At 39.6% G+C, this 21,333-nt stretch overlaps 7 protein-coding genes across 11 annotated transcripts; 2 read left to right on the top strand and 5 right to left on the bottom strand.

Annotated features, from left to right (window-relative positions):
• Positions 1-193: 193 nt before the first annotated feature.
• On the bottom strand, positions 194-3,864 carry LOC136349704 (zinc finger protein 678-like). 2 transcript variants are annotated; one of them, XM_066301425.1, is made up of 14 exons: positions 3,764-3,864; positions 3,205-3,453; positions 3,046-3,158; positions 2,915-2,988; positions 2,574-2,861; positions 2,392-2,521; positions 2,186-2,340; positions 1,973-2,132; positions 1,738-1,847; positions 1,582-1,674; positions 1,297-1,531; positions 834-993; positions 650-783; positions 194-594 (listed from the first exon to the last, which is right to left on the bottom strand). In XM_066301425.1, the coding sequence occupies exons 2-14, from the start codon at positions 3,447-3,449 to the stop codon at positions 224-226; spliced, it is 2,268 nt and encodes a 755-aa protein (XP_066157522.1). In that variant the 5' UTR covers positions 3,450-3,453; positions 3,764-3,864; the 3' UTR covers positions 194-223. The 2 variants fall into 2 exon arrangements, with proteins under 2 accessions (XP_066157522.1, XP_066157523.1); XM_066301426.1 differs by lacking the exon at positions 3,764-3,864 and having other exon boundaries at positions 3,205-3,738.
• A 10-nt stretch (positions 3,865-3,874) lies between these two features.
• On the top strand, positions 3,875-6,106 carry IFT54 (intraflagellar transport 54). Of its 2 annotated transcripts, XM_066301428.1 has the most exons (6): positions 3,875-3,997; positions 4,273-4,415; positions 4,506-5,341; positions 5,396-5,540; positions 5,594-5,789; positions 5,843-6,106. In XM_066301428.1, the coding sequence occupies exons 2-6, from the start codon at positions 4,319-4,321 to the stop codon at positions 5,991-5,993; spliced, it is 1,425 nt and encodes a 474-aa protein (XP_066157525.1). In that variant the 5' UTR covers positions 3,875-3,997; positions 4,273-4,318; the 3' UTR covers positions 5,994-6,106. The 2 variants fall into 2 exon arrangements, with proteins under 2 accessions (XP_066157525.1, XP_066157524.1); XM_066301427.1 differs by lacking the exon at positions 3,875-3,997 and having other exon boundaries at positions 4,073-4,415.
• Positions 6,107-6,229: 123 nt separating this feature from the next.
• RpL12 (ribosomal protein L12) lies at positions 6,230-7,288 on the bottom strand. The gene is made up of 5 exons (XM_066301429.1): positions 7,129-7,288; positions 6,980-7,053; positions 6,720-6,900; positions 6,559-6,666; positions 6,230-6,360 (listed from the first exon to the last, which is right to left on the bottom strand). The coding sequence occupies exons 1-5, from the start codon at positions 7,163-7,165 to the stop codon at positions 6,263-6,265; spliced, it is 498 nt and encodes a 165-aa protein (XP_066157526.1). The 5' UTR covers positions 7,166-7,288; the 3' UTR covers positions 6,230-6,262.
• A 915-nt stretch (positions 7,289-8,203) lies between these two features.
• E(Pc) (Enhancer of Polycomb) lies at positions 8,204-15,300 on the bottom strand. The gene is made up of 11 exons (XM_066301300.1): positions 14,903-15,300; positions 14,474-14,612; positions 13,478-13,578; positions 12,398-12,538; positions 11,903-12,346; positions 11,643-11,849; positions 11,397-11,587; positions 11,003-11,341; positions 10,437-10,903; positions 10,184-10,313; positions 8,204-10,128 (listed from the first exon to the last, which is right to left on the bottom strand). Exons 1-11 carry the CDS (start codon positions 15,053-15,055, stop codon positions 9,957-9,959), a joined length of 2,484 nt encoding a protein of 827 aa, XP_066157397.1. The 5' UTR covers positions 15,056-15,300; the 3' UTR covers positions 8,204-9,956.
• Positions 15,301-15,867: 567 nt separating this feature from the next.
• Positions 15,868-17,354, bottom strand: LOC136349685 (RAB6A-GEF complex partner protein 2). The gene is made up of 4 exons (XM_066301390.1): positions 17,107-17,354; positions 16,814-17,057; positions 16,164-16,760; positions 15,868-16,105 (listed from the first exon to the last, which is right to left on the bottom strand). Exons 1-4 carry the CDS (start codon positions 17,209-17,211, stop codon positions 15,900-15,902), a joined length of 1,152 nt encoding a protein of 383 aa, XP_066157487.1. The 5' UTR covers positions 17,212-17,354; the 3' UTR covers positions 15,868-15,899.
• A 250-nt stretch (positions 17,355-17,604) lies between these two features.
• On the top strand, positions 17,605-19,474 carry rasp (protein-cysteine N-palmitoyltransferase Rasp). Its single transcript, XM_066301382.1, has 6 exons — positions 17,605-17,855; positions 17,911-18,080; positions 18,133-18,657; positions 18,713-18,930; positions 18,981-19,294; positions 19,346-19,474. Exons 1-6 carry the CDS (start codon positions 17,747-17,749, stop codon positions 19,444-19,446), a joined length of 1,437 nt encoding a protein of 478 aa, XP_066157479.1. The 5' UTR covers positions 17,605-17,746; the 3' UTR covers positions 19,447-19,474.
• A 74-nt stretch (positions 19,475-19,548) lies between these two features.
• On the bottom strand, positions 19,549-20,894 carry LOC136349686 (inner centromere protein-like). 3 transcript variants are annotated; one of them, XM_066301393.1, is made up of 5 exons: positions 20,766-20,894; positions 20,102-20,702; positions 19,944-20,044; positions 19,781-19,894; positions 19,549-19,730 (listed from the first exon to the last, which is right to left on the bottom strand). In XM_066301393.1, the coding sequence occupies exons 1-5, from the start codon at positions 20,821-20,823 to the stop codon at positions 19,549-19,551; spliced, it is 1,056 nt and encodes a 351-aa protein (XP_066157490.1). In that variant the 5' UTR covers positions 20,824-20,894. The 3 variants fall into 3 exon arrangements, with proteins under 3 accessions (XP_066157490.1, XP_066157488.1, XP_066157489.1); XM_066301391.1 differs by having other exon boundaries at positions 19,944-20,702; XM_066301392.1 differs by having other exon boundaries at positions 19,781-19,891; positions 19,944-20,702.
• Positions 20,895-21,333: the final 439 nt, after the last annotated feature.

Below are 21,333 nucleotides of genomic sequence, written 5' to 3'. Positions count from 1 at the left end.
ACCAGTTATCAATAATTTGGATTTTCTTAAATTACAAAATCACCGATTATTAACGTTCAAATAGTTTTATGTAGAAATCCCCGTTTTTGTTTTTTTTTTAATTTTTCTTCGTTTATCCATCAATGGTTTCGAGGTGAAAACGCATTCATCATTTTTTTTTACTGGTGTTAATGGATTTGCAATAAAAACACTATTATTATTAAGAAAAACATTTAATCAAAGTTCATTGCTTCGATTGATGATCTTCCGATTTTTCCTCCTCGAGAACATCAATGGAAGGTTTCACTTCGATCTCCTCTTCGCTCTCGTCGTTCGCTTGTTTGCGTGCCATTTTCAGTACATACATAATGACCTCGTCCACTGTTTTGTTGTTCAGCAGCTCCTTCACCGCCTTGTCATCGATGACAACGGTGAATAGCAGTTTAGCGTTCTCCCGCATTTTCCCGATATAATCGAAGGTGTCCTCCTCGGCGGGGGTGTGGCCGCATTTCCGAATCACCGACTCCAGGACTTTATCGACGGGAGCTTCGGGATGACCGAATTCGGTAAGGCACTCTTCGTCAACCAACAGCCCCAAAAGTTCTTTCACGGACTCTATATTGCAGAAAAATGTATGTCTTGCTGGTATTGTAAATAATGAGAATTGTACCGGTTAAAGTGAGCTCGTTCCACACGTTAGTGTCTTTGAGGAAATCCTTATCATTGGCGTCGGGCAAAGCCCGTAATAGTTGATTTTGCAGTCGCTTCTTTTCAACGTTGGCCACAATGTCTTCCAACAGGTCTCTGATATCTCAGTATTAACAAATTACTCCACAGCCAATCACTCAACTCACCTATGCCGGGCCCTCATGTGTCGTATTAAACAATCCCGTCTGATAAACGCTCTATTGCACACTTCACAGGCCACTGGTTTTTCCTTTTTGTGAATGTTTTGGTGAACTCTAAGCGATGATCGCACGGCGAATGCTTTATCGCACACTTCGCACTTGAACGCTATTAAAAAAAAAAACTTTATATACAACAAACAAAAAATGTTGGAACTATCAATTTCCTATAAGTTTTATATGATATTTTTCTTTGGCTACAACAATACAATTTACAAATTAACAAAAATATGCAGAATTTGTTGAGTTAAAACTTGAGAAATCGTTGTAACCAAAGATAACCAACTGTCTGTTTTATTTTGCCGCCCTGTTGTTGGAATCCAACATTAAGGTGAACATTCTCTCAGAAGCATCCCACTGTTGGACAGTCGTAAAAACATAACGTTAAAATATCAAAATAAAATTAACCCACGCTTCTCTCCGCTATGCGTCATCATATGTCTCTGAATGTCCTCCTTACGAAAGAAGGTCTTAGTACAGCCCTCTTGAGGACAGTTCAGCGGCTCCGCACCCTCGTGCATGAATTTTATGTGCATGGTAAGACGCAATTTTCTGTTGAAGGAGCGGCTACAGTGCGGACAAGTAAATGCATTTTCTCCAGTGTGATGGAAAATATGGGCGCGGAGCTGAGCTGCCTGAATGAACGCCTAAAAATCACGTCGTATCTACTATTTTTTGAGGCATTTCAAATGTCTACCTTCCCGCAAAACTGGCATTTATGCGGCTTTTCCCCAGTGTGGGTGCGCCAGTGCCGGTTTAGCGTTTCTTTAGCTGCGAATTTCACGCCGCACTGTAAATAACGACAAAGGCCCTATTTTGCGACATATTTTAATTAAAGCTGACGGTGCCTTACCTGGTTGCAAGTATAAGGTTTTTCTCCAGTGTGTTTTCGCCGGTGCTTCTTCAAGGCGCCGCTAGAAGGAAACTTTTTGTCGCAGATGTCACAACCGTATGGTTTTTCTCCTTTAAAACCACATAAATACACATTGTTCACAATAAATATAAATAACATAAAATTAAACTATTTGTCACACGCGAATGTGTAGAAAAAACTGATTTACTCTAGCGTCAATGCAAAAACTACATACCAGTATGAGTTCGAACATGAATCTGCAACAATCCTAAAGCACTGAACTCTCTCATACAAAACTCACAGGTAATTGTCCTTTTGCGCCTGTTCACGATACCTGCGTGGGCCTTGAGATGCTCCCCCAAATTGTCCTTGCGACTAAATGATTTGCCACACACCTGCAACCCACCCTCAAGCAAATTAAAGCACTCTTCCACTGAATAATCTCTACCCGGCACTCATAGACTCTCTTCAGTACCCCCATGCAACCGGTTTGCCCCACGTGTCTCTCAAGGTGGGAAAAGCGAGAAAACTCCCGTCCGCAATCCTCGCACTTTACTGATTTCAAAGGATGCACCCTTACATGCTCCACAATATCTTGTTTTGCTACAAAAAAAAAGTAGCAACCCTTTTCAATATCAAACCCTCAGAACTTACTTGTAAACAACTTCTTGCACTCATAACACCCATATTTATCATTTACTGGGTGTTCAATACATTTGTGTCTCTGCAAAGCTTTTTGCATTGAGAACAATTTGTCACACTGGTCACAATCAAACTCCCCTAGCTATAAACCCATGCTGAAGCATTAAATAATATTAAGATTTTTTGTGCCTTACAGTGTGAGCAGAATCAGAAGGTTCTCCACAGCAAGGACACAGAGAGAAAGACAGCTCGTCAGAAGTGGGAGGTTTTGGTTTGGGCTGAGAATGACTAATGCTGATGTGTCTCTTAACCCCTTGAGGGGTTTTGAAGTTTTTTTTACAAATGCTACACTCATAAAGAACATCCATCTCTTCCTCTCCAAAATTCTCTTCACTAGGCTCCATCGGAGCTTTGTCTGCACCCTCCTTTTTGAGAGGAGTTTCCAATTTTATTTTTGAGCTGTGAGGTTTCTGTTTGGCAAGCTGAACAGTACCAGATTTAAATAAAAATAAAGTGAACAAACATCAATTTAAACCTCTTTTTTTTGTGGAGCTTTTGCCAGCGGAAGTTCCTCTTCAATTTCCTCAGAGATTGTGTATATTTCTGTGTCTGAACAAACAAGATTTAGCCATTAAATTTGTCTCTTAAAAATAGTCTGCACTATACCTTCACTGATAGGATCAATTGCCTGAATGTAAACAGCCTCATACTGAGGTTCTTGGTACTCCTCCACGTATTCCTCAATAATATAGTGTTCATCTCCCTCAATATCTTCATTCCTAAGAGACTTTGACAAACACGTGATAATTAAAAGTCAGTACTTACTCGATAATATAGGTGTATAATCCGTCCTGCAGCTGCACAATCTTGACAGTGCCATCCTCCTCGACAGTATGATATTGCTGCAAAATTTGAGGAATTTCTGAAGAAGTGAGGATCTGCCGTTGTTGCTGTATCTGCGGAGACTCTGCGACATTTTGTAGGATTAACCTAGTCACCTCTGGCTCTTCAATTTTCACGAAGTGAACGTCATGTAGCTCGTTTTTGATTATTGCTCCAGAGACGTCCATGATCCTTTTAGGTATTTAATTATTGTAAAGTAACACTGGGCCCCAAAACGAATGTAATGAAATGTAAACAAACAAAGCAACTGACACAAGGATTAAGTAAGGTTATGTATGTACTTCGTTGCCCCTTCAAGGGTCGATGACACGCATAACAAATGTGTCGTCAGGAAAATCTACCATAAATGGGAAAAATTCCGATAACGATACAAAAGTTTGAGCCCTACGGCAAATTACCAGGTTAGGGAAGGTTTTCAAAAGATAAAAATCGAATTTAAGGCTGCGAAAAGGGGTTATTTTAATAAATTTTAATTACTTACGCCCCTTAAGTTGGACAACCGTCACTGCAGAAGGCCCAAAATGGCCGATTAGTTGCCTACTTCGCAGGCGCTGAACGTGATTTGGCAACGTTGGCTTAATTTCGGAATTCGTTTTCTCTTAGTTTTGCACGCTACTAAGTAAACGTAAATAAATGGTTATTATTTTTATTTAAAATTTCAAATTGTCGATTTTAATTAAAAATCATAATTGATTGCATTGGAAGCATCATTAGGGTAATTTATATTATATTATTATTTATTCGCGTGGGCTATTGTCATTTCTGTCTAACGAAACTTAAAAAAAATTATCACGTTTGACATTAAGAGCTATTGTTTCCATGGCAACTAAAATTTCAACAATGACGCCATATCATGATCCAAATTGTGATTTTTTTCTTGAAAATGTCAGAAATAAGTTTAGAAGTCATCAAAAGAACCCAAAAATCTTTGGGAAAATACGTGAAAAAGCCAATCTTGACTGATAAACTCCTGAAGAAGCCTCCTTTCAGATTTCTGCACGATGTCATCAAAGCGATCATCAAGGAAACAGGGTTCATGGAGGGGCTGTTTTCGGAGGCCGAGCTTACTTCAGATAACGTTAAGGAAAAAGATACCAAAATCGCTTTTTTGGCCAAGCTTATTGATGCCGTTAGTAAGTATCAGGTCAAAGAAACTTTTATCTTTCCTTGAATATTTATTTTGGCTACTGTGGTCTGTTAAAACTAAGAAGCAATTTTTGTAGAGACAGTTTCAAAGACCGACCTCAAAGTTCGGCCCAGCAAAATAGTGGCTGGGCTGGAGCCAACAGAAACCAACATTTTACTGCAAACTATTGCCAAGTTGATAGACAGAAAAATAGACACCAAGAGTTATGTTGCTGGTTTAAATCAACCAGGCCAACTAGTTAAGAAAACCTCTAAAGGCGGTAAAATCGATAAGAAGACGAGTAGCAATAACAATCACAAAGTTGAAAGAGAGGGCAGCCTTACTAAACCTACAAAAAAAGCTGTTGTGGAGGCCTCTAAGAATAGTGAAAGAGGCAATAAAGAGTCAACTAGGAAAAGCAAAAAGGAGAAAAAAAATATCAGTAATAAGTGCGAGGAGAGTGACAGAAACAATATAGTAGTATCTGAAGAGCCTCCTTTGAGTATGGAGTCTGCAACAAGAACAAAGGAAATAGTTGATGAAACACTTATTAATAATAGTGTTGCAGTTGTTGATAATGCATCCGTAGTAAATAATGAATCAGACATAGTAGCCAAAACATCGCCAGCAATTTTAGAAAATTCTTCTAGTCCTGCAGCAGAGATAAAATTTTCAAATCCAAGACAAGGCAGTGCAGGCCTAGTTAGGCCTAAATCAGCAAGACCTAAAAGTGGAGACAAGAACCCCACATTAAAACAAACATTGAGGCCTCCCAGTGTACGGCCTTCGAGTGCTAGGCCTGGAGCACCCCGGTTGCGACCTGACTCAGCCTTACCATCATCAGTCAATGAGGCAATGGGCAACATTAAAGTAATAGTGGAAACTTTTGATGGAGGGAGTTTGGGCGATGATGAAACTACTGTTGTGGTACACGTAAGTGGTTTGGGTGAGCTTAAGAAGGAGTTTGAGGTAAGAGTTTTGGAGTAGAATGCATCAGAGCTGGCTGAAGATGATGTTGATGAAGTCACTATTGAGGGAGCAAATAAGGGGCAACTAGTTGAACAGATTCTGGAGCAAATACAAGAAGGGGGAATGATGACTAGGAAAGTCGAGATCAATTGGGAGCAAGATGGTGACGTCACGAAATTATAACAAACAAGGGTTATGCAATAACGCATTTATTAGGTTTGCGCGGAAAGGACGCCACCACAAAAGAAGTAGGTCATCTTCGAAATCTGATACAATCCCTAACCAGAACAGGTAATACTCTGGGCAAATTGATGAACTATCTACATGAGGATTTTGAAGCAATGCATAATGAATTGCAAATGTGGACTGATACAAAAAAGCAGTTGTATGGAGAAATCAAGAAGCAAAAGAAGTAGTTTAAGAATAGAGATTTAAATTGAACATTTCCAGATTTAATCATTTCAGAGCAGGAATAGAGTCTAGCAAGCCACTACAAGATAAGCTAGGGAGACTAAGGGAGAACATTAGAAGGCTTGAAGGAGAAGTTTTAGGAGTGAGAGGCAACATTTTGAGGAATGAGGAAAGGATCTCGGAGCTATTGACTAGCGCTAATTAAATTTAAGATTGAAACTGTATGCAATTCACATTATGAAAACAAATAAGCACATTATTTTTAATTGCAAATAACATTTTTGTCCTATTAAAAGTGAAATAAATTAGATATTTTAATCAATTTTTTCCTGCTACTATCTGAAGCAGAATCCAAGAGTAGCTCTAGATGCGTGATTTTCATTGAATTGGCTTTTTTGGGCTATTCAATATTTCTACATCAATAGGAAAAAAACGACTCGGTAACTTAAATAAACTTATTTATTTAGAAAAAGGTCACTCTTCAGGCACCTCAATGCTTCCCTCGTTGACTTCATCTATGACATCATGGGGTGCCTTTCCATCTATCGTGCAACCGACTGATTGTGCAGTGCCTAAAGCCAAACCATTAGACTTTGTTGAACCAACAAAATAAACACTGTATCTCCCCAGGAGTAACATTCTTAGTAATCCGTAAGAATGGGTTGCAAATAAGGAAGATTTAATTTGGCACTATGCAATGTTTCAAAGACACCATGAATTCATGCCACTGAAACTGCACATTGTGCCTAGACACTGGAGTCTCAACTCACCTAAGACTTCTTTAACGGTCCCTGAAAGGTTTTTAGCCATAGATCTGGGCCTCATTTGCCGAGCAATAGCAATGACATCGTCAAAGGAAATGTTGCCGCTATGTTTAACTGATAGATACAAGAGTTATTCTAATCCATAAACAATAGTATGGTCAACTCACTGTTTTTCTGCTTCTTGCGATCCCTTGGCGGTTCTTTAAGGGCCTTGATAATCAAAGACGCAGCTGAGGGAACTACAGAAATCGACGCCTGTCGGTTCTGGATTTTCAACTGGACCGTAATTTTCAGTCCTTTCCAATCGGCAGTAGCCTTAGCGATATCATCACCAACTTTTTTGGGAGACTACCGGAATTTAAGTGTTAGGTTAGGGGCAAACTAAAGACTAAACTAAGAGTAAAAAATATATTGGACTGAGACCTACCAGACCTAAAGGACCGATTTTGGGAGCTAGAGAAGAAGTAGCTCCGACTTCGCCTCCGACGCATCTCAAATACACTAAAAACAAACTTGTTTAACACTGAGGGAATCTCCAAGATGGAACCTAGTTTTAACAGGGAATGAGGTACCTACCTAGTTTGATCTCACTGGGATCGAATTTCGGGGGCATTATAAGTCTTTAGGGAATAAAATTGTCAGAAAAAAGGTGGCCGAATAGAAGATGATGTGGGATTTTTCAAACCCAAATATATCGTCAACAATGGACGATTTTGAGAAGGACTGTCAAATATGACTGACATTTAAATATTGACAAAGACGTAACCTTCAAGGACATATGCTCTTATGAGGCGTCATCAAGTATGCTTATATATAAATATTTAAGATATTTTTAATTCAAAAAGTTTTTGAACGGTTGGTTAGATGAAACAAGTACAAAATTGTATTCATCTAACGGGTCAAACAAATATTTTCTGTTTAAGGAACATTTGTCAAGATATGTGAACTCTCAAAATATGCAGTTGCGGTGCACAAATAATTCTCAAATATTTCAAAAACCTCCATTATATCCGCAAAAAGTTGGAGTTTGAATTGCTGTCTCCTGAAAACGTTTAATTGGACGAATTTTTTTTAACAAGAGTGCTATAGCGGAGCATCTCGGTCCCCAGATCTTACGCCACTGAATTACTTGCTCTTCCCAATTAAAAAAATAATAATAACATTTTTAGACAATCAGTATGCAAAATCGAAGACCTTAAGAAATGGATTAAAGCAAAGTTTGCAAATGTCACCCTAGAAGTTCTCAGCAACATTGAAATAAACGAACATTTTCAGGAATTATAGTGGATTTTTCGAACAATTAAACTTTTTTCATTAAAATGTGTTGTAAAACATGGGTCTAAATGTTTTATTGAAAACTTGAAATCAAAAGTAAATAAAACAACATAACCTCACTCAGCTTCTTTATCAAAAATTAATTTAAACGTCATTTTGAGCCATGTGATCAAGCTGCGACCTACTTTTTATCTTCCATTGCTCTCGTGTAAAATTTCACAAATGGCCAGATGTGAAATTTAAATGATCTCACTGTAGTTATAGCATATTTCAATTTATGGACAAGATAGTTAAGTAGAAATGTTCCATTATTAATAAGGAAAGATTCGATCGATGACAAAATCCCATTGCTTTTCTCAATTAAAACACATGGCGGTTTAATAGCGAGGTCTTGGACCATCGCGCGAGCATCTTTATTCATTTTTTTGTCCGTTTCTTAATTTCTTACACATACCTAGCAAGTTATTTACAAATTATTCACATTAAGATTTGCTAAATTTATAGTAATAACCACGAAGAAAACGACACTACAAAATGTCGATTCTAAATGTTAATCTTTATTTTTTTTTAATAGTAGTAGACCCGTATGGAGAATTATCGCATTAGTTGAAGTTTACTGTTACGCACCAACATACCAGTTGACGAGAGCGCGGCTAACGGGAGAATTAATTAAAAGAAGAAACAAATAACAGTAATGACAATTAGCTAAATTGTTGACTAGAAACAAAGGAGTAGCAGACAAAAGCGAAAGCTAGTGGCGTCCATGACATGAACGGACGCGCTGGAAATTAAAACAAAAGCTACGTTTGACACTGGAAGTTGGCAGCGCTAAGTTATCTTGTCAAAACAAACGTGTGCTTTAAAACAAAACACTGATAACGCATAAATGGAGCTCAGCGAGAAGGCAACCCTGCCGATTCGCAATACATAGTTGAATTGAAATGTTCATATAGGTATATTACAAAAAAAGAAATAAAAATAAATTACCACTAAAAATAATGTTTTAACAGCCTTTTTCACGATTTTTCTTGTTTCCTTAGAGTTCTAGTATGCTTACGCTATCTATTTACAGTTGCTATGTTACAGAATGTACCTACGTGTATTTTACATATAAAATTAAACTGGAACTAAACAATTATATACGTCATCATCACTAATAAGTTAGCGCTTCATAATCTATCACTAGCAATTGTTTTTTGTTGCCGGAAACAACAACACATTCCAGCTTTCAGAAATTTTTCGAGTTTACCCACTCTCTGCGATCTACCTCAATTATTTCCCTCCTCGTCAAAGAACCCACACCGCAGTTATATAAAAGGAAAACTGAAAATTGTCGTCACGTTTTAATTATCAGACCTATTTAATATCACTAAAAAATCGTCTGGAACTAGAGTAATTCTATATCGATTTGTTTGCATAATTGTGGACGTTGTCTACATTGAATTATTTCCATATAAAAATATTTCCTATGCCTTCAGCAGCAATCATTTCAGCGAAAAATCCATGGAGACCGTTTGTCGTCCACGTAGACAAAGCAAACAATTTTGTAATTAGATTTAAATCAATCGATAATCAAGTCCTCTATGAAACGAAGACGACAATATTTGTATTAACATTAAGTTTGGCGAAAATGTATTTGAACACAGTACTACCAAGCGTATCGAGTTTATTGTTCTTGGAACAAAAATTAGTAATTGCAAGGAAGCCATTTGTAGATGCTCGTAAATTTAGCATGGGTGATACGACGATGGAAGGGAGAGGCGTTGCTGTTGTCCAAAGTTTCCATTATGTCGACAAATTTGCCCATCTCTACCGTACTGTTACGATAACAACTGATTTTAACCCTTTCTCGGTTAACAACTAGGTAACAGCCAAGCAAAACCGCTCCTCGAACGCGTCAAGAACATAATTTTTTTTAATACAGAACCTATCAAATTAATTATATTATTTGTCAATCCTACCTAAACGTTCACAAGACTGCATCGCCAATCAACCAATCGGGAAGAGGGGAGGGATGAACACAAACGATGAAAGACGTTGGCTTGATTCGCTTGTTTTCAACAGACGAACATCGAGGGGACAAACAGCACGGTAGCCGGGACGGCATCGGCCCCGGCACGGACGAGGCATCAGGTTACCTCCATCGCAAGGGTGTTGTTTTTATTGTTGCGCATACCACTATTGGTTGTCGTTTTGGGTGCGGGGCTAGTGGGCGTGGCGCTGCCCTGCGCCGGCAATACCGCCGAATCGACGGCGACATCGACTGCCGCGGTCAGCGGGAATTCCAATATGTTGTTGGCACTGTGTTCATTAATGAGATACTGAGATAAAGAGAGAGGGTGCATTTGATGCATACCTATGACTATTAAGCGTAAGAGATTGTGCGGACGTGAGCAGGCTCAGTTTTCCGACGGCGGCATTGTTGCCGTAAGCGTACGGTTGCAGTTTGTTATTGCTCCGTGACGTGCGGCTCGGACTGGTAGAAACTGAAACATTAATTCATCATTATAAATTTAATAAAATGTAACTGAAATGGCGGATTAGCGCAAAATTGAAGTTTACACCTCTACCGGATATTGACAATTTTACAAACGTAATTTAAGTCTTACCATCATTAGCGAGAGTTATCTGCGGCAGCAGGCCATTGGCGTTGTTTCCAATGCTCCAACCTGCTTTTCGTACACAGTGCTCCTCGTCCTCTTGACATTTCACCTCGCCACCAGCGTCCCTAAGCGTAAAACTTGATACTCCCACTTTCCTCCAGCTGTTGCATGCGTCCCTCTCCATCTGCTCTTGCAGGGGCGCCTCCTCATCATCATCTTCGTCGAAAATTGGATCCTGCGGGCCTAATTTCGGGTTGCGGTGATCGTCCGTCGGCCATCGCCGGTCCAGTTCGAATGGTTCGGAAAGGAAGGGGCTACTGTCGACGAACACTGAGGACGATGGATCTAGCGGTTCCACCTCCATTTGGAAAGTGGGCAGTGCTCCACCCGAAAATGGACACGGATCGTCGGCGGGTAACAGGTGGCAAGGAGGCTCGTAGTCGGGAGGCGGAGTTTTTGGCCGGAAGTGCAACCTTAGTAGTTAATTACATGTAGTTCGTTTTTTTTTTAAATCAAGGTGGTTATTGCACAAGGTTAGTTAAAATTAAATTTAATTATTATGTATCTCTTACCAATCCCTCCGCAACGCCCTGAGAAACTCAACCGTGTCTTCCCCTCCTCCTCCTCCTGGATCACCACCATTGTTGTGTAGTACTTGTGCCTCGGTGTCGGGCGGCTCCGTTTTGCACTCAACTTTAACCCGGTCGAAATCGCTGTCACTGAGAAAATCGGCACTGAAACCACTCGCGAAACCGCTGTCCGCACTCCCCGATGCGGTAACCGCGCTAAATTTATTGTAGGTACTAGTGCAGTCTCGCGTCCGTAGCAACATTTCCGATTCCACCTTCAGCCGTTCGGCCAACGGATCGGACACGTCACAAGCCTTGGGCTCAACTATCGTGAAATCAAGCCTATAATTCGCAGCGTTAGTGATGACTGAAAATATCCAAGGTGTTGAATACTGACCCTCTCCAGAAGTCGTCACAATCAGTGGCTGCCCTATCCAAGATGATGCGTCCTCCACGGCCTACCCTCCGCCGGGCAAATCCGATACATTTTCGATTTGATAGCGAGGTCAACGTGAATCGGAAACGCTTGTCGCCGGCGCCATTTTCCTGTGGCGAACACCAGGGCCAGTCGCCAGGGGTGGGCAGTGGCTGCTCAGAAACATTTCAATTAAAAACGAGCGCTGGCAACAACGCCAATACTCACCTTGTGGTACGAACACAGCCGATTGCGCCTAAATGCGAACGGACCCTCGTCCTCCGGTTCCTCAGGCTCGGGTGAGGCCTCACCACGCTGGCCGCCGCCTGGCGAACCTTCTTCGTCGGAGGAGAGACCTTCGAGGCCACCCCCACGTCCTGCCAACGATTTATGTTTGCGCTTTTTGTACTGTCGTTTTTCGCGCCTGCTCAACAGCTGTAAAAGAAAAAAAAATGTTTGTTTAAAACACTGGAAACATTGAAACTTACTTCGTCCTTAATCGATCCCTTGCTGTGGTGTTGCACGGCCGCTTGCACCTGACTAGCCACCGCGTCTGCCCAACTTTGGTTGTGGTTGTGAAAGATGGGCGTGAAGGCGGGTCGCGCCGGAGTTGATGCCGCTTTTAGTGCTTGCGCCTCTGCTACCACTAATCCATTATAGTCACGCGCCTGGAACCGCTTTTCAAACACCTCGACGGTCAGATGCACGAACTCCCGCTTGCACTTTTCCCTGCGCTTGACCAGCTCGAGCAACATCACGGCACGACCCAGATCCCTGCGCAACTTCAGCATCTTCTCGTAGGACACCTCGTCATTTTTGCGATTCTTGCGCGTCTGCATCTTTTCGGTGCGTCTGCGGAACGCCAGGTACGGATTGTTGGCCGCTTGGCCAGTGCGATGCTCGGTTCGGACACTTAGGATCAGCGGATGTTGCTGCAACGACTTCAATGTACTCCTCAAACTCAACTGACGGAAATTACTCACGGTTTTCAGGCGTTTGTTCAGCCAGTAGTCGAATACAGCAATTGTAAGCTCATCGTCCTCTTTGAGGAGGGCCTTGGCCTCCGCGAGAGTCACCACTGTCTGGCCGCTGCTCTTCTCCAGTCGATCCATCATCTCTTCAAACTGAAATCATACCGGATTGTCCTAAATATTCCACCTCTTCCATGGCAGGATTGGTAGATAAATCTATGGTACTAAGACACAACCCAACATGCCACATGTGTATCATTGAATGAAACGTTTTGACCTATCAAGTTCTACTTTAATATCACAAAAATATCAAATGATTTATTATTGAACATAAAAATGTCAATATTTTTCCCTGCGTAATTGAAAGACTGATAATTTTAAATATGATAAATAAATGTGGTTCAAAATTCAGTAAATCACAGAGTCAGTAGAAGAAAAACTTGGCAAATTTTTATAAAAGTTTGTTATTTGTTGTTTGGCTAAACATATTGAACTATCAAATTTGATTACTGTCACTCTTTTTTATAATCAGAGAGAAAACACACCTGCAGTACTTGGCAAGCTAAGATTTTTAATAAATTGAAACTGCATATACAGTGGGTGCTCGATTATGTGAACACTTCGTTATACAAAGTTTACAGCTTGGATCAAAATTAAGTGAACAGAGAGATGAGTTGCAATATATACTTGTATGTTGGTAGACTGCAAAAAGAGGCACACCTTAGCATCTTGATAAAACCTATAGATCATACACAAATTCAGTATTTTAAAAGTTTCAGTGATAGGATAAAACATAATAGAACGCCCACTGCAATTGTAAATTTCATATGACAAACACTTGGTTGGATATGAACAGTAAACCTGCTAAAATTGTCCATTTGCAAAATCGCACATTAATGAAACAAATCAAATAATCAAGATAGGAGACATTATATGCATATTATATAATGCATGAATCACATAATTGGGCATGTCATATAATGCACCATAGTTTTATATACTCAAATATTATATTCATTCTCTTAATACAACACCCTAAATATTAAATAATGTGTTTTCATATCCATTTAAAAGTTGACAATAATAGTTTACCTTTACGGGGGTGATGTCAAGGCGCGGTTTTTGGGCCTGCAACCACCTCTCATCATCTGAGTCCATGTCATAGTCTGGGACCTCTTGTTCCATGGTGAAGGCTACAAATTCCGTTCATTGCCAGAGTTGGGGGCAATAGGGGGATTAAGGGCAGCTAATTAACTACATTTTAAGTTAGGGGTTAGGGGGGCGCCTGAATGGCGACTTATGCAAAGAGAACTGTTGCAAAGCTTTTCTGGTTAAAAATTGCAAAGTTGCAAAGTTTTTGGAAAATTTGAGGTAATGTCTGAAATAGATTTTTTTTCACTTTACAACACATACAGGGTGTTCTAAATTCAACTCGACAACACACAGCACGCAGAACTTAGATAAACCAGCAATTCTATTGAAAAGTACTACCAAAAGACCCTTCGAAGAATATTGTTTTGTGCAAATCTTTTTTCAATTTATAAGTAAAAAATGAGAGAAATAAGATATTTAGAAAATTACTTGCGACACCAGTGATTTGAAGACACGAGTATGCTGATTATCTTGCATTGCAGAGTTTTACCCTGATTTAACAGACTTCTCTTTTTTTAAGAAAATAAATAGGAATGACGGAGCTCCAACAATGGACACCCTGTATAATGGCCAATTTCCAGCTCAGTCTTAGTGTTTTCTACTATGGGACCCGAAAACATGGAACCAAAGGGTGATAATTAAAAAAAAACTTCAGGTAGGCCTAGAAATTATTTTAAACATCAAATGCATGTCTGGAACCAATTCATCTATTAGTCAATTAATATTTAATGGAAAACAATATATTGTTTAATCGTGGCCCTACATTTACAGTTAATTGACTACTAAGAGGTTTTATTTAATATTCACCCTTAGAACAATCATAATCAACCTGTATATGGTAGTCATGGCAACCACCCAAACACACTACAATTGTTTTGCTAACAAATTTGGCGGCAATTAATGGAAAATAGGAGGAAAGTGGGAAATGGGGCTTACGTTGCATGTGGATGAGCTGCCGAGGCTGCTTGTAGTTAGAAGGATACATCCTGTCATAGAAATCATTGAGGGGCACATCTGTAACCTCAGGCGTTGGGATGATGTGCCCGGCGCATATGGCCCTTTGCAAATGGTGCTCCTATTGAGAAGGAGAGCCCCATTACATCGGATAAGACTGTCACAGTGTTTTGTGGTCTTGAATGCACTTTTACCGGGAGGACCCGAAAACGGCAGTGACAGCTGGAGTACCCCATTCCGGCCAGTTCAAATTTAAATTCTGAGCGGCAATTCGTCGTTTACAATGGCTAGATATTGTTTCAAGTACCAAAAAAGCGAATTTAAAGTTGAACTCGCCGGTCTGACTGGGCGCCAAGCGCCATGTCAACATGGCGGCCGAGCCGTCTTGGGTACGTCCAGACCTCGACTTACGCATTCTTCCTCCTTCTGCATCCCCGTGGGCATTTGGGGCACAGCCCTGTTGATTGCGGAGAAGTCCGGCAAGTCGGGCAGCTCCTCCCCCAGGAAAATTGGCATAGATTTGCTTGGGTCCAAGGCCCGCGCCCTGAACGATAGCTTCGACATATTTGTTGATGGTGGAAGGATACGCGCGACCACGCCAACATAAAATCGAAGAAAATGCGGACTTCGAGCCGCTCGGACGGTCCGAGTCCGGCACTAAACGGTTATATATGTTCCTTAGTACGTTCCCATCGTGTTTATTTACACGCACTCAGTCACAAATACGATAAAACAACTTTGAAACTTTCCATGTCGAGCGTGTACGACAGAAAGCCATCATGGCGGCTCTGCCAGGGAACCATAGAAATTTACGACGAGGAATGTGGACGTGCGCGAAGCGCTTCTGCGCATGACATTCTGCCCGATTCCTTCCGTCAACTCTCAATCCAAAACCTTCATGTAGCTTTTTAAACCCTTTAATTTAATATCATAAATATACTAAAAATTATACTGCAATTTATCTTAAGGAAATAGAAAATATCTATAACCGTACTAACTCTTTTTTTTAATATGTAAATCTCTCAACTGATCAACCTCCTTCCTTTCAGAACACAACCGGAAGCAACCGAACTATCCCGAGCAAACACGGGCGGTTGATGTCAATCAAATGAAAAACGCACTTCAATTTCAAATAATCTATTTATAATTTCTTCATAATTTCCAGCATTTTTTTATTTAAAAAATTGAAATAATTAAATCATAAATTGAATGTATATATATATTCAAAGCACCAGGATGAGCTTGCTTAAATCAAGTAGTGAAAACGCGACAAGGAAATGATGGCAACACATTTCTTTGGTATTTAAAATATGCGTTACCAATGGATTCAATTCTGATACTGTCACCTTTGATATTGGAAGTGAAAAACAACCAAATAAAAAAATCTTAGAATTTATTAGTATCTACATCACCTTATAACTAACTTATGAACAGACATTCCCTGTGCCACATGACCCGGAGTGGTGGAATATAAGCGAATGGGCAGACTCCACACCATCGTTTCAATGGGCACCTCAGAAGGAGCCTGCCAGTACGTCTCCTCAAAATTAGGAGGACTTAAGCCCTTGTGTGTGCTGGTAACAAACTCAAAATGTAACCGCCATTTCAATGAAACTAACAACAAGCCACTTTTAACCTCTGGAAATGCCTTCTTAACCCAAAACTACCATACCTAAATCGGTCTCAAAAGCTGGAGTTACATGCAGTGGTATGGGCAGTATCAGCTGAGTGTATTTATATCCCAAACACACTTCATGGTGCTTGCTGAAAGTGATAATCCTGATCTGCTTTGAGGAATCTTCAATTGTGGTCTCCTCTTCACATTGCAAGGATACTGAGACTTGCATACATTGCACTGTAGCTACGGTGAAGTCAAATGTCCCAATAATGTCCTCACCAAGTTTGTAGGCAGGCTTGAATAAACAGAACCGAGCCACTTTTCCCCACATATTAGAAATCATGTAGAAATTTGGATTTCTTCGAGCAGTTATGTTTTGCAAGCTTTCTAAGGCTAAATCTATGGGTTTTTCCTTCTGCCTGATCTCTAGGAAGGGATTTGTGGGGGTGAGTTCTTCAGTTGTTTCATTACAAAGGGCACCAGCTTCATGTAAAATTGCTTCTGCTAGAGGGAGTACTCTAAATGGAACTCTCATTAGCTTCACTGGGTGGTTAACCCTTTGGGTGCCAACAGTAATTTTATAGGAGTATTTCACTAGTTGCCCTCGGTACGAAGGGGGCGAATCAACTGGTACTTTTTCACGATAAACAACTGAAATTAAAAAGACCAAATGGATTTAAATAAATGCAAGTTGAAACTTTTACAATGCTTCATTTGGCCAGGTGATAGCCTCAAATCGCAGAAGAGGATTTTGGGTTTAGTGGCAAATTCCACACGAGCATTGTCTCCAGATATTGTCCCCAGGGCAGTATCGGCCAAGGCGACGTGACTAGCCTGTCTTTCACCCTCTTTTGCTCTGCGCATTTTTGAGTCGGTGAAGCATAGGCAATGTATCTGGGCAGAGGCCCAAGCCAGACTCTCAAACATATCAGTATGACTTTGGGAGACCTGGAATGTTAACCCTAAAAGAAGTAATGATGAGGGAAATGAAAGTTACCTTATGCGAGGGTGATATTGGGTGGCTGAAAGAAATGATGCACTCCACGACTTCTCCAGAAAGGAACACGTGGCTCCTGATGAGTTTTGCTGTGATTTCTATCATTTTAAGGGCAGTTTTGTGGATAATTTCTTAATACGACCTACACTACCGAATAAACACAGAAGACTGAACTGTCAAAAACGGTGTTTAATACGTTGTGAGGGTTTGACATAACCTATATTTCTTTAAATAAGCCGCGATGTTTGCATTGGCATCATGGCATGTTGTTAAATAAAAGTTTTTATACCTTAAGGCTGTATTTTAAATTTAAGATTAAACAGTGTCGAAATATTATCGTTTGAATTTGAATAACGGACTACTCTTTCTTCACCAACATTGAATTTTAATATCTACGTCATTATACCACCGCTATCATCAACAGGTCACATACTAAATCTGTTTGAACGTTAACGAATTCATTTATTCCAATTAAAATGTTACGTCCGTATAAACAAAACAAAATTTAAAAACATCTGTCAAAAATAACTAACCTCACTTTACCAGCTGATTTTTTAAATTTTGTTTACCTTTGTTGACATTTATAAATCAATTTTCTCTTATTGTATTTAAACATGTTTCGCTTTGTACTCAAATAAACATGTCTCCAGCGGCTAAATTTCACAGGACTGAATCGAAATTGTGTCTTTTGTTTTGGGTTTCTGCGGTCTTTTATGCCATTTACAAATTTACTATTTCAGCCTTAAAATGTAGTGTAACACCATCCAATAAAGGAGTCACGCATGATCTTATAACTTGTTTCAGACTTTCTTCACTTTAACGACTACTACCAGGATTTCATTCCAGGGTTTAAGTCACGAAACAGGGATTCAGCTGACTTTGAATGGGAGGCCGTGTTATACTTTATTACTACAATATTTCCATTCATGCTAAGCTATGTAGTAATTTATCAATCGATTTTAAAGACTACCAAGGTAAGAATGATTTTTTTATGCATCGAAATTGTCTTACATGACCTTATTTTAGGCCAATATTTGGTTGCAAATAAGTTTTCCCCTAATACACATCACTTACTTTATGGGCTACAAAGTAATGATATTAGCTCTTTTGCAGCCTTTATTTTTTCATGTAGTGGCTCGATTACAGAGCAAAACGACAATATGGATATTTAATATAGTTTGCTTGGCTGTGATTAGTGTTTATAAGAAACTGTGTTCCACTGAGGGGTTTTGGGGCATGAGTCCTTATCAGGCTTATTTCAGCTTCTTATTTCTCTATTGGATGAATCTTAGGTGTGTTAGCTATTGCTTGAGTGAAGAAAAGCAATCACTTATCAAGTATTTGGCATATTGCCTTTATTTCCCCACTCTTTTTGTTGGTCCTTTTATTCCTTATGAGGACTATGAGAGGATTTATGAAAATGCAAATTTAAGCATGAGATTAAGATTCCAGCAATTGGTTTTCAATGTATCAAGGTGTTTATTTTGGGCCATATTTATACAAATTAGCTTGCATTTTGTGTATGTTAACGCCGCCTCGTTCCAGATGCAGGTAACTTTACTTAATTTGAATTATTGTACTTGTTTGATAATACATATAATTGTAGCTAATAGAGAAACTAGATTTGTGTAGTCTTTGTGGCTATGGCTACCTTATGGGACAATTTTTCCATTTAAAGTATGTGGTGATTTATGGCTTAAGCACTAGTCTCGCTGCATTTGAAAATGTTGCAGTTCCAACCCTGCCTCGCTGCATTGGTCGGGTGCACTTGTACTCAGATATGTGGAAGTATTTTGATCCAGGATTATACCAGTTCCTCAAAACGTATTAAGATCTTCAAATTAAAAAGCTTAGTACAATGACACTGTCTTTAGGTGCATTTTTGTTCCTCTTCGAAAATGGGGTTTAAATAAATTAGGGGCTTCACTACTGTGCTTCATCTTTGTTTATATGTGGCATGGCACTGAGGAACACATACTAATTTGGGCCTTATTAAACTTCACAGGACTAACTTTTGAGAATGTTATAAATGCCCTCTGTAGCAAGAGATTAAACTTAAGAGATTTATCATTGAGGAGGTTGAAGAACCTTCTTGCAGCACCCCTCTTGGCTGGCAGTGCTGTGTCCAATTTCTATTTTTTTGCTGGCAAAGAAGTAGGGGATCTTTATGTGAAAAAGGCCTGGAGTGGTAAGGGATTATAAGTGCTGCTCAGCAAAAGGTGACAGTTTGAAATTTTAGAGCCTTTTCTGAACCAGTTTTCTTTAGGCCTAATCCTGTATTGTTGCTGCGAGGTGTCCACTGAAATCAGGCAACTGCAAGCACGTAAAATGGGCATTTAAAGGCTGTAAATTTTTTTATAATTTTTTTTATAATAATTAATCTTCATTAAACAATTGCCACTAATAATATAGAAAAACAAAAATGTTAATTTAAACTTAAACCTAAAATCTCCCACTCAACAAATTCTTCACCTGCTCCACTTGCTTCCTCTGCACCTCTTCCCTCCTCTTCACTGCTTCTTGCTTCTTCTTCTCAATTAATTCTTGTTGTCTCTTGGCTTCCAGTTTTGCTTTAGCTTCCAGTCTCTTTCTTTCAATCTCTTTGGATGAGCACCTTAGAAGGGCTAAAAAAACAATACAGAGCTTCTATTTAAACAACTTGAAAAAGACGTACAGTCTGTAATTTCAGGGCTGGTAGTGGGAATACACCTTTTTTTAGCATGTAATTTTGCCTTGGCTTCTAGTCGTTTGCGTTCAATTTCCAGCAGTATATCTTTAGATAGTTCTGCTAAAAATTACTGCTAAATTACGAAGTAAAGTAAGGTATATAAACTTACCTTTAGTATGGGTCTCAAAGCTGTGTGTCCTATGCCACTCTACTTTTCTTGATACTGATTGTAATATACTTGAACACTGTACGTTATTTTCTGACACAGACCTAGGGAAAACTTTGGAATTTTTATCAGTTTTTGGTACACTACTGGTAGCGTTACACTGTTTGATATCAGCCACTTGTGTGAGTTGCTCAAACACTGAGTCATCCACTACCAAGGAATCATTAAATGTATCACTATTTCGTGCATTAGATTTTAGATTTTGAGCCAAGCCAGAAGAGCCACTGAAGCCTCCCTCAGCCCTTTCAATTTCTAGCTCAACTTGTTGACTGAACATAATCAACTTCTCATCCATATCGTCATCAAACACACTCTCGACGTCGTCCTTTATGTGTGGCTCCTCGCTGATATCCTTGAAAGCCTCCTCTTCTCTTGGGGACAAAACTAAACTTTCATGATCAGGTCTGGCAATTTCAGCTTTCAACGCACGCAGCTCTTCCCGCAGTTTGCAAAAATCCTGTTTGATTTGATCGTTGTTGTTCGAGAGGTGCCGTTTAATGGCTACTTTTGGAGAATGTTGCTGCAGGTCCAAACGCTTCTTTGATTTCCGCACTATCGCCGTTCGAGGTTTCGATTCGCGAGGGGAATTATAATCCCAAAGAACGTCGACATCATCTCGGTTCTCCTGAGTTAAACAGGGGAAGTAGGGGCTGAATTCGTCTTCTGAGCGGGAGCTGTTAGTGGATGCCGGTGTTTTCGGTTCTGGGGACAATTGGGGTATTAGTGAGGTGTTAATGCTCAAGATATGTATTTGGGAGGTTTTACCATTGTTTTGAGGTCTTTTTGACATGTTTTTTTCCATTGTAAGTTCAAAATATTGCATAATAATGCTTTATAGTCTGAGAAACATTAAAGGAAAACAAAAATATTTCGTGGTTAGATCCATAAAGAGTGGTTGTGTCAGCTGTTAGATTTATCAGACATCGTTAGAGCAATTAGAGTGAGTTCGCAAACTGTAAAAATAATATATCGATATCGATAGTATATAACACTATCGATATAGTTTTTGGTCGATATCTATGCGAACGCGATAAATATAGGGGACGTATTAGACGTTCCGTGGCCGATGACTTTGGAAATGGGTAAAATTCATCTACACTCTTCATATCGATTGACGCAAAGGAACATCGATTCTTCGACTACTCGTGGAAAGAAATGGAAGATAATGCCCCCATCATATTCAATACAACAATTACGTTTAATCTGTCTTTTATAAGGAATCCTCCCCGAAACACCATGAAATACTTATGGAATTCGGAATACATAAGCTTCTTAAACCTATTTGAAGGAAAAATCGCCATTCCTTCAATGCTTTTTTATTGTTTGCAGATGC

This window comes from Euwallacea fornicatus, chromosome 39, assembly GCF_040115645.1.
Source record: "Euwallacea fornicatus isolate EFF26 chromosome 39, ASM4011564v1, whole genome shotgun sequence".
NCBI classification, from domain to species: Eukaryota; Metazoa; Arthropoda; class Insecta; order Coleoptera; family Curculionidae; genus Euwallacea; species Euwallacea fornicatus.
This window is presented reverse-complemented; position numbering and strand designations above follow the sequence as displayed.

Coding starts and splice junctions, on each gene's coding strand:
- RpL12 (XM_066301429.1), bottom strand. CDS start 7,165: ATGCCCCCGAAATTCGATCCCAGTGAGATCAAACTAG. Junction 6,901..6,979: donor AAATCGGTCCTTTAGGTCTG/GTAGGTCTCAGT, acceptor AAATTCCGGTAG/TCTCCCAAAAAAGTTGGTGA. Junction 6,361..6,558: donor GACCGTTAAAGAAGTCTTAG/GTGAGTTGAGAC, acceptor GTTTGGCTTTAG/GCACTGCACAATCAGTCGGT.
- LOC136349685 (XM_066301390.1), bottom strand. CDS start 17,211: ATGATAGAAATCACAGCAAAACTCATCAGGAGCCACGTGTTCCTTTCT. Junction 17,058..17,106: donor CAATATCACCCTCGCATAAG/GTAACTTTCATT, acceptor TTAACATTCCAG/GTCTCCCAAAGTCATACTGA. Junction 16,761..16,813: donor ACCTGGCCAAATGAAGCATT/GTAAAAGTTTCA, acceptor TTTTAATTTCAG/TTGTTTATCGTGAAAAAGTA.
- IFT54 (XM_066301427.1), top strand. CDS start 4,136: ATGATCCAAATTGTGATTTTTTTCTTGAAAATGTCAGAAATAAGTTTA. Junction 5,342..5,395: donor AAACTACTGTTGTGGTACAC/GTAAGTGGTTTG, acceptor GTTTTGGAGTAG/AATGCATCAGAGCTGGCTGA. Junction 5,790..5,842: donor GAAATCAAGAAGCAAAAGAA/GTAGTTTAAGAA, acceptor TAATCATTTCAG/AGCAGGAATAGAGTCTAGCA.
- LOC136349704 (XM_066301425.1), bottom strand. CDS start 3,449: ATGGACGTCTCTGGAGCAATAATCAAAAACGAGCTACATGACGTTCAC. Junction 2,133..2,185: donor AGAGAGTCTATGAGTGCCGG/GTAGAGATTATT, acceptor GGTGGGTTGCAG/GTGTGTGGCAAATCATTTAG. Junction 595..649: donor GAACGAGCTCACTTTAACCG/GTACAATTCTCA, acceptor TCTGCAATATAG/AGTCCGTGAAAGAACTTTTG.
- rasp (XM_066301382.1), top strand. CDS start 17,747: ATGTCTCCAGCGGCTAAATTTCACAGGACTGAATCGAAATTGTGTCTT. Junction 18,081..18,132: donor CGATTTTAAAGACTACCAAG/GTAAGAATGATT, acceptor ACCTTATTTTAG/GCCAATATTTGGTTGCAAAT. Junction 19,295..19,345: donor TGTGAAAAAGGCCTGGAGTG/GTAAGGGATTAT, acceptor TTGAAATTTTAG/AGCCTTTTCTGAACCAGTTT.
- LOC136349686 (XM_066301391.1), bottom strand. CDS start 20,823: ATGCAATATTTTGAACTTACAATGGAAAAAAACATGTCAAAAAGACCT. Junction 19,895..19,943: donor CTTTGAGACCCATACTAAAG/GTAAGTTTATAT, acceptor AGTAATTTTTAG/CAGAACTATCTAAAGATATA. Junction 19,731..19,780: donor CAGCCCTGAAATTACAGACT/GTACGTCTTTTT, acceptor TTGTTTTTTTAG/CCCTTCTAAGGTGCTCATCC.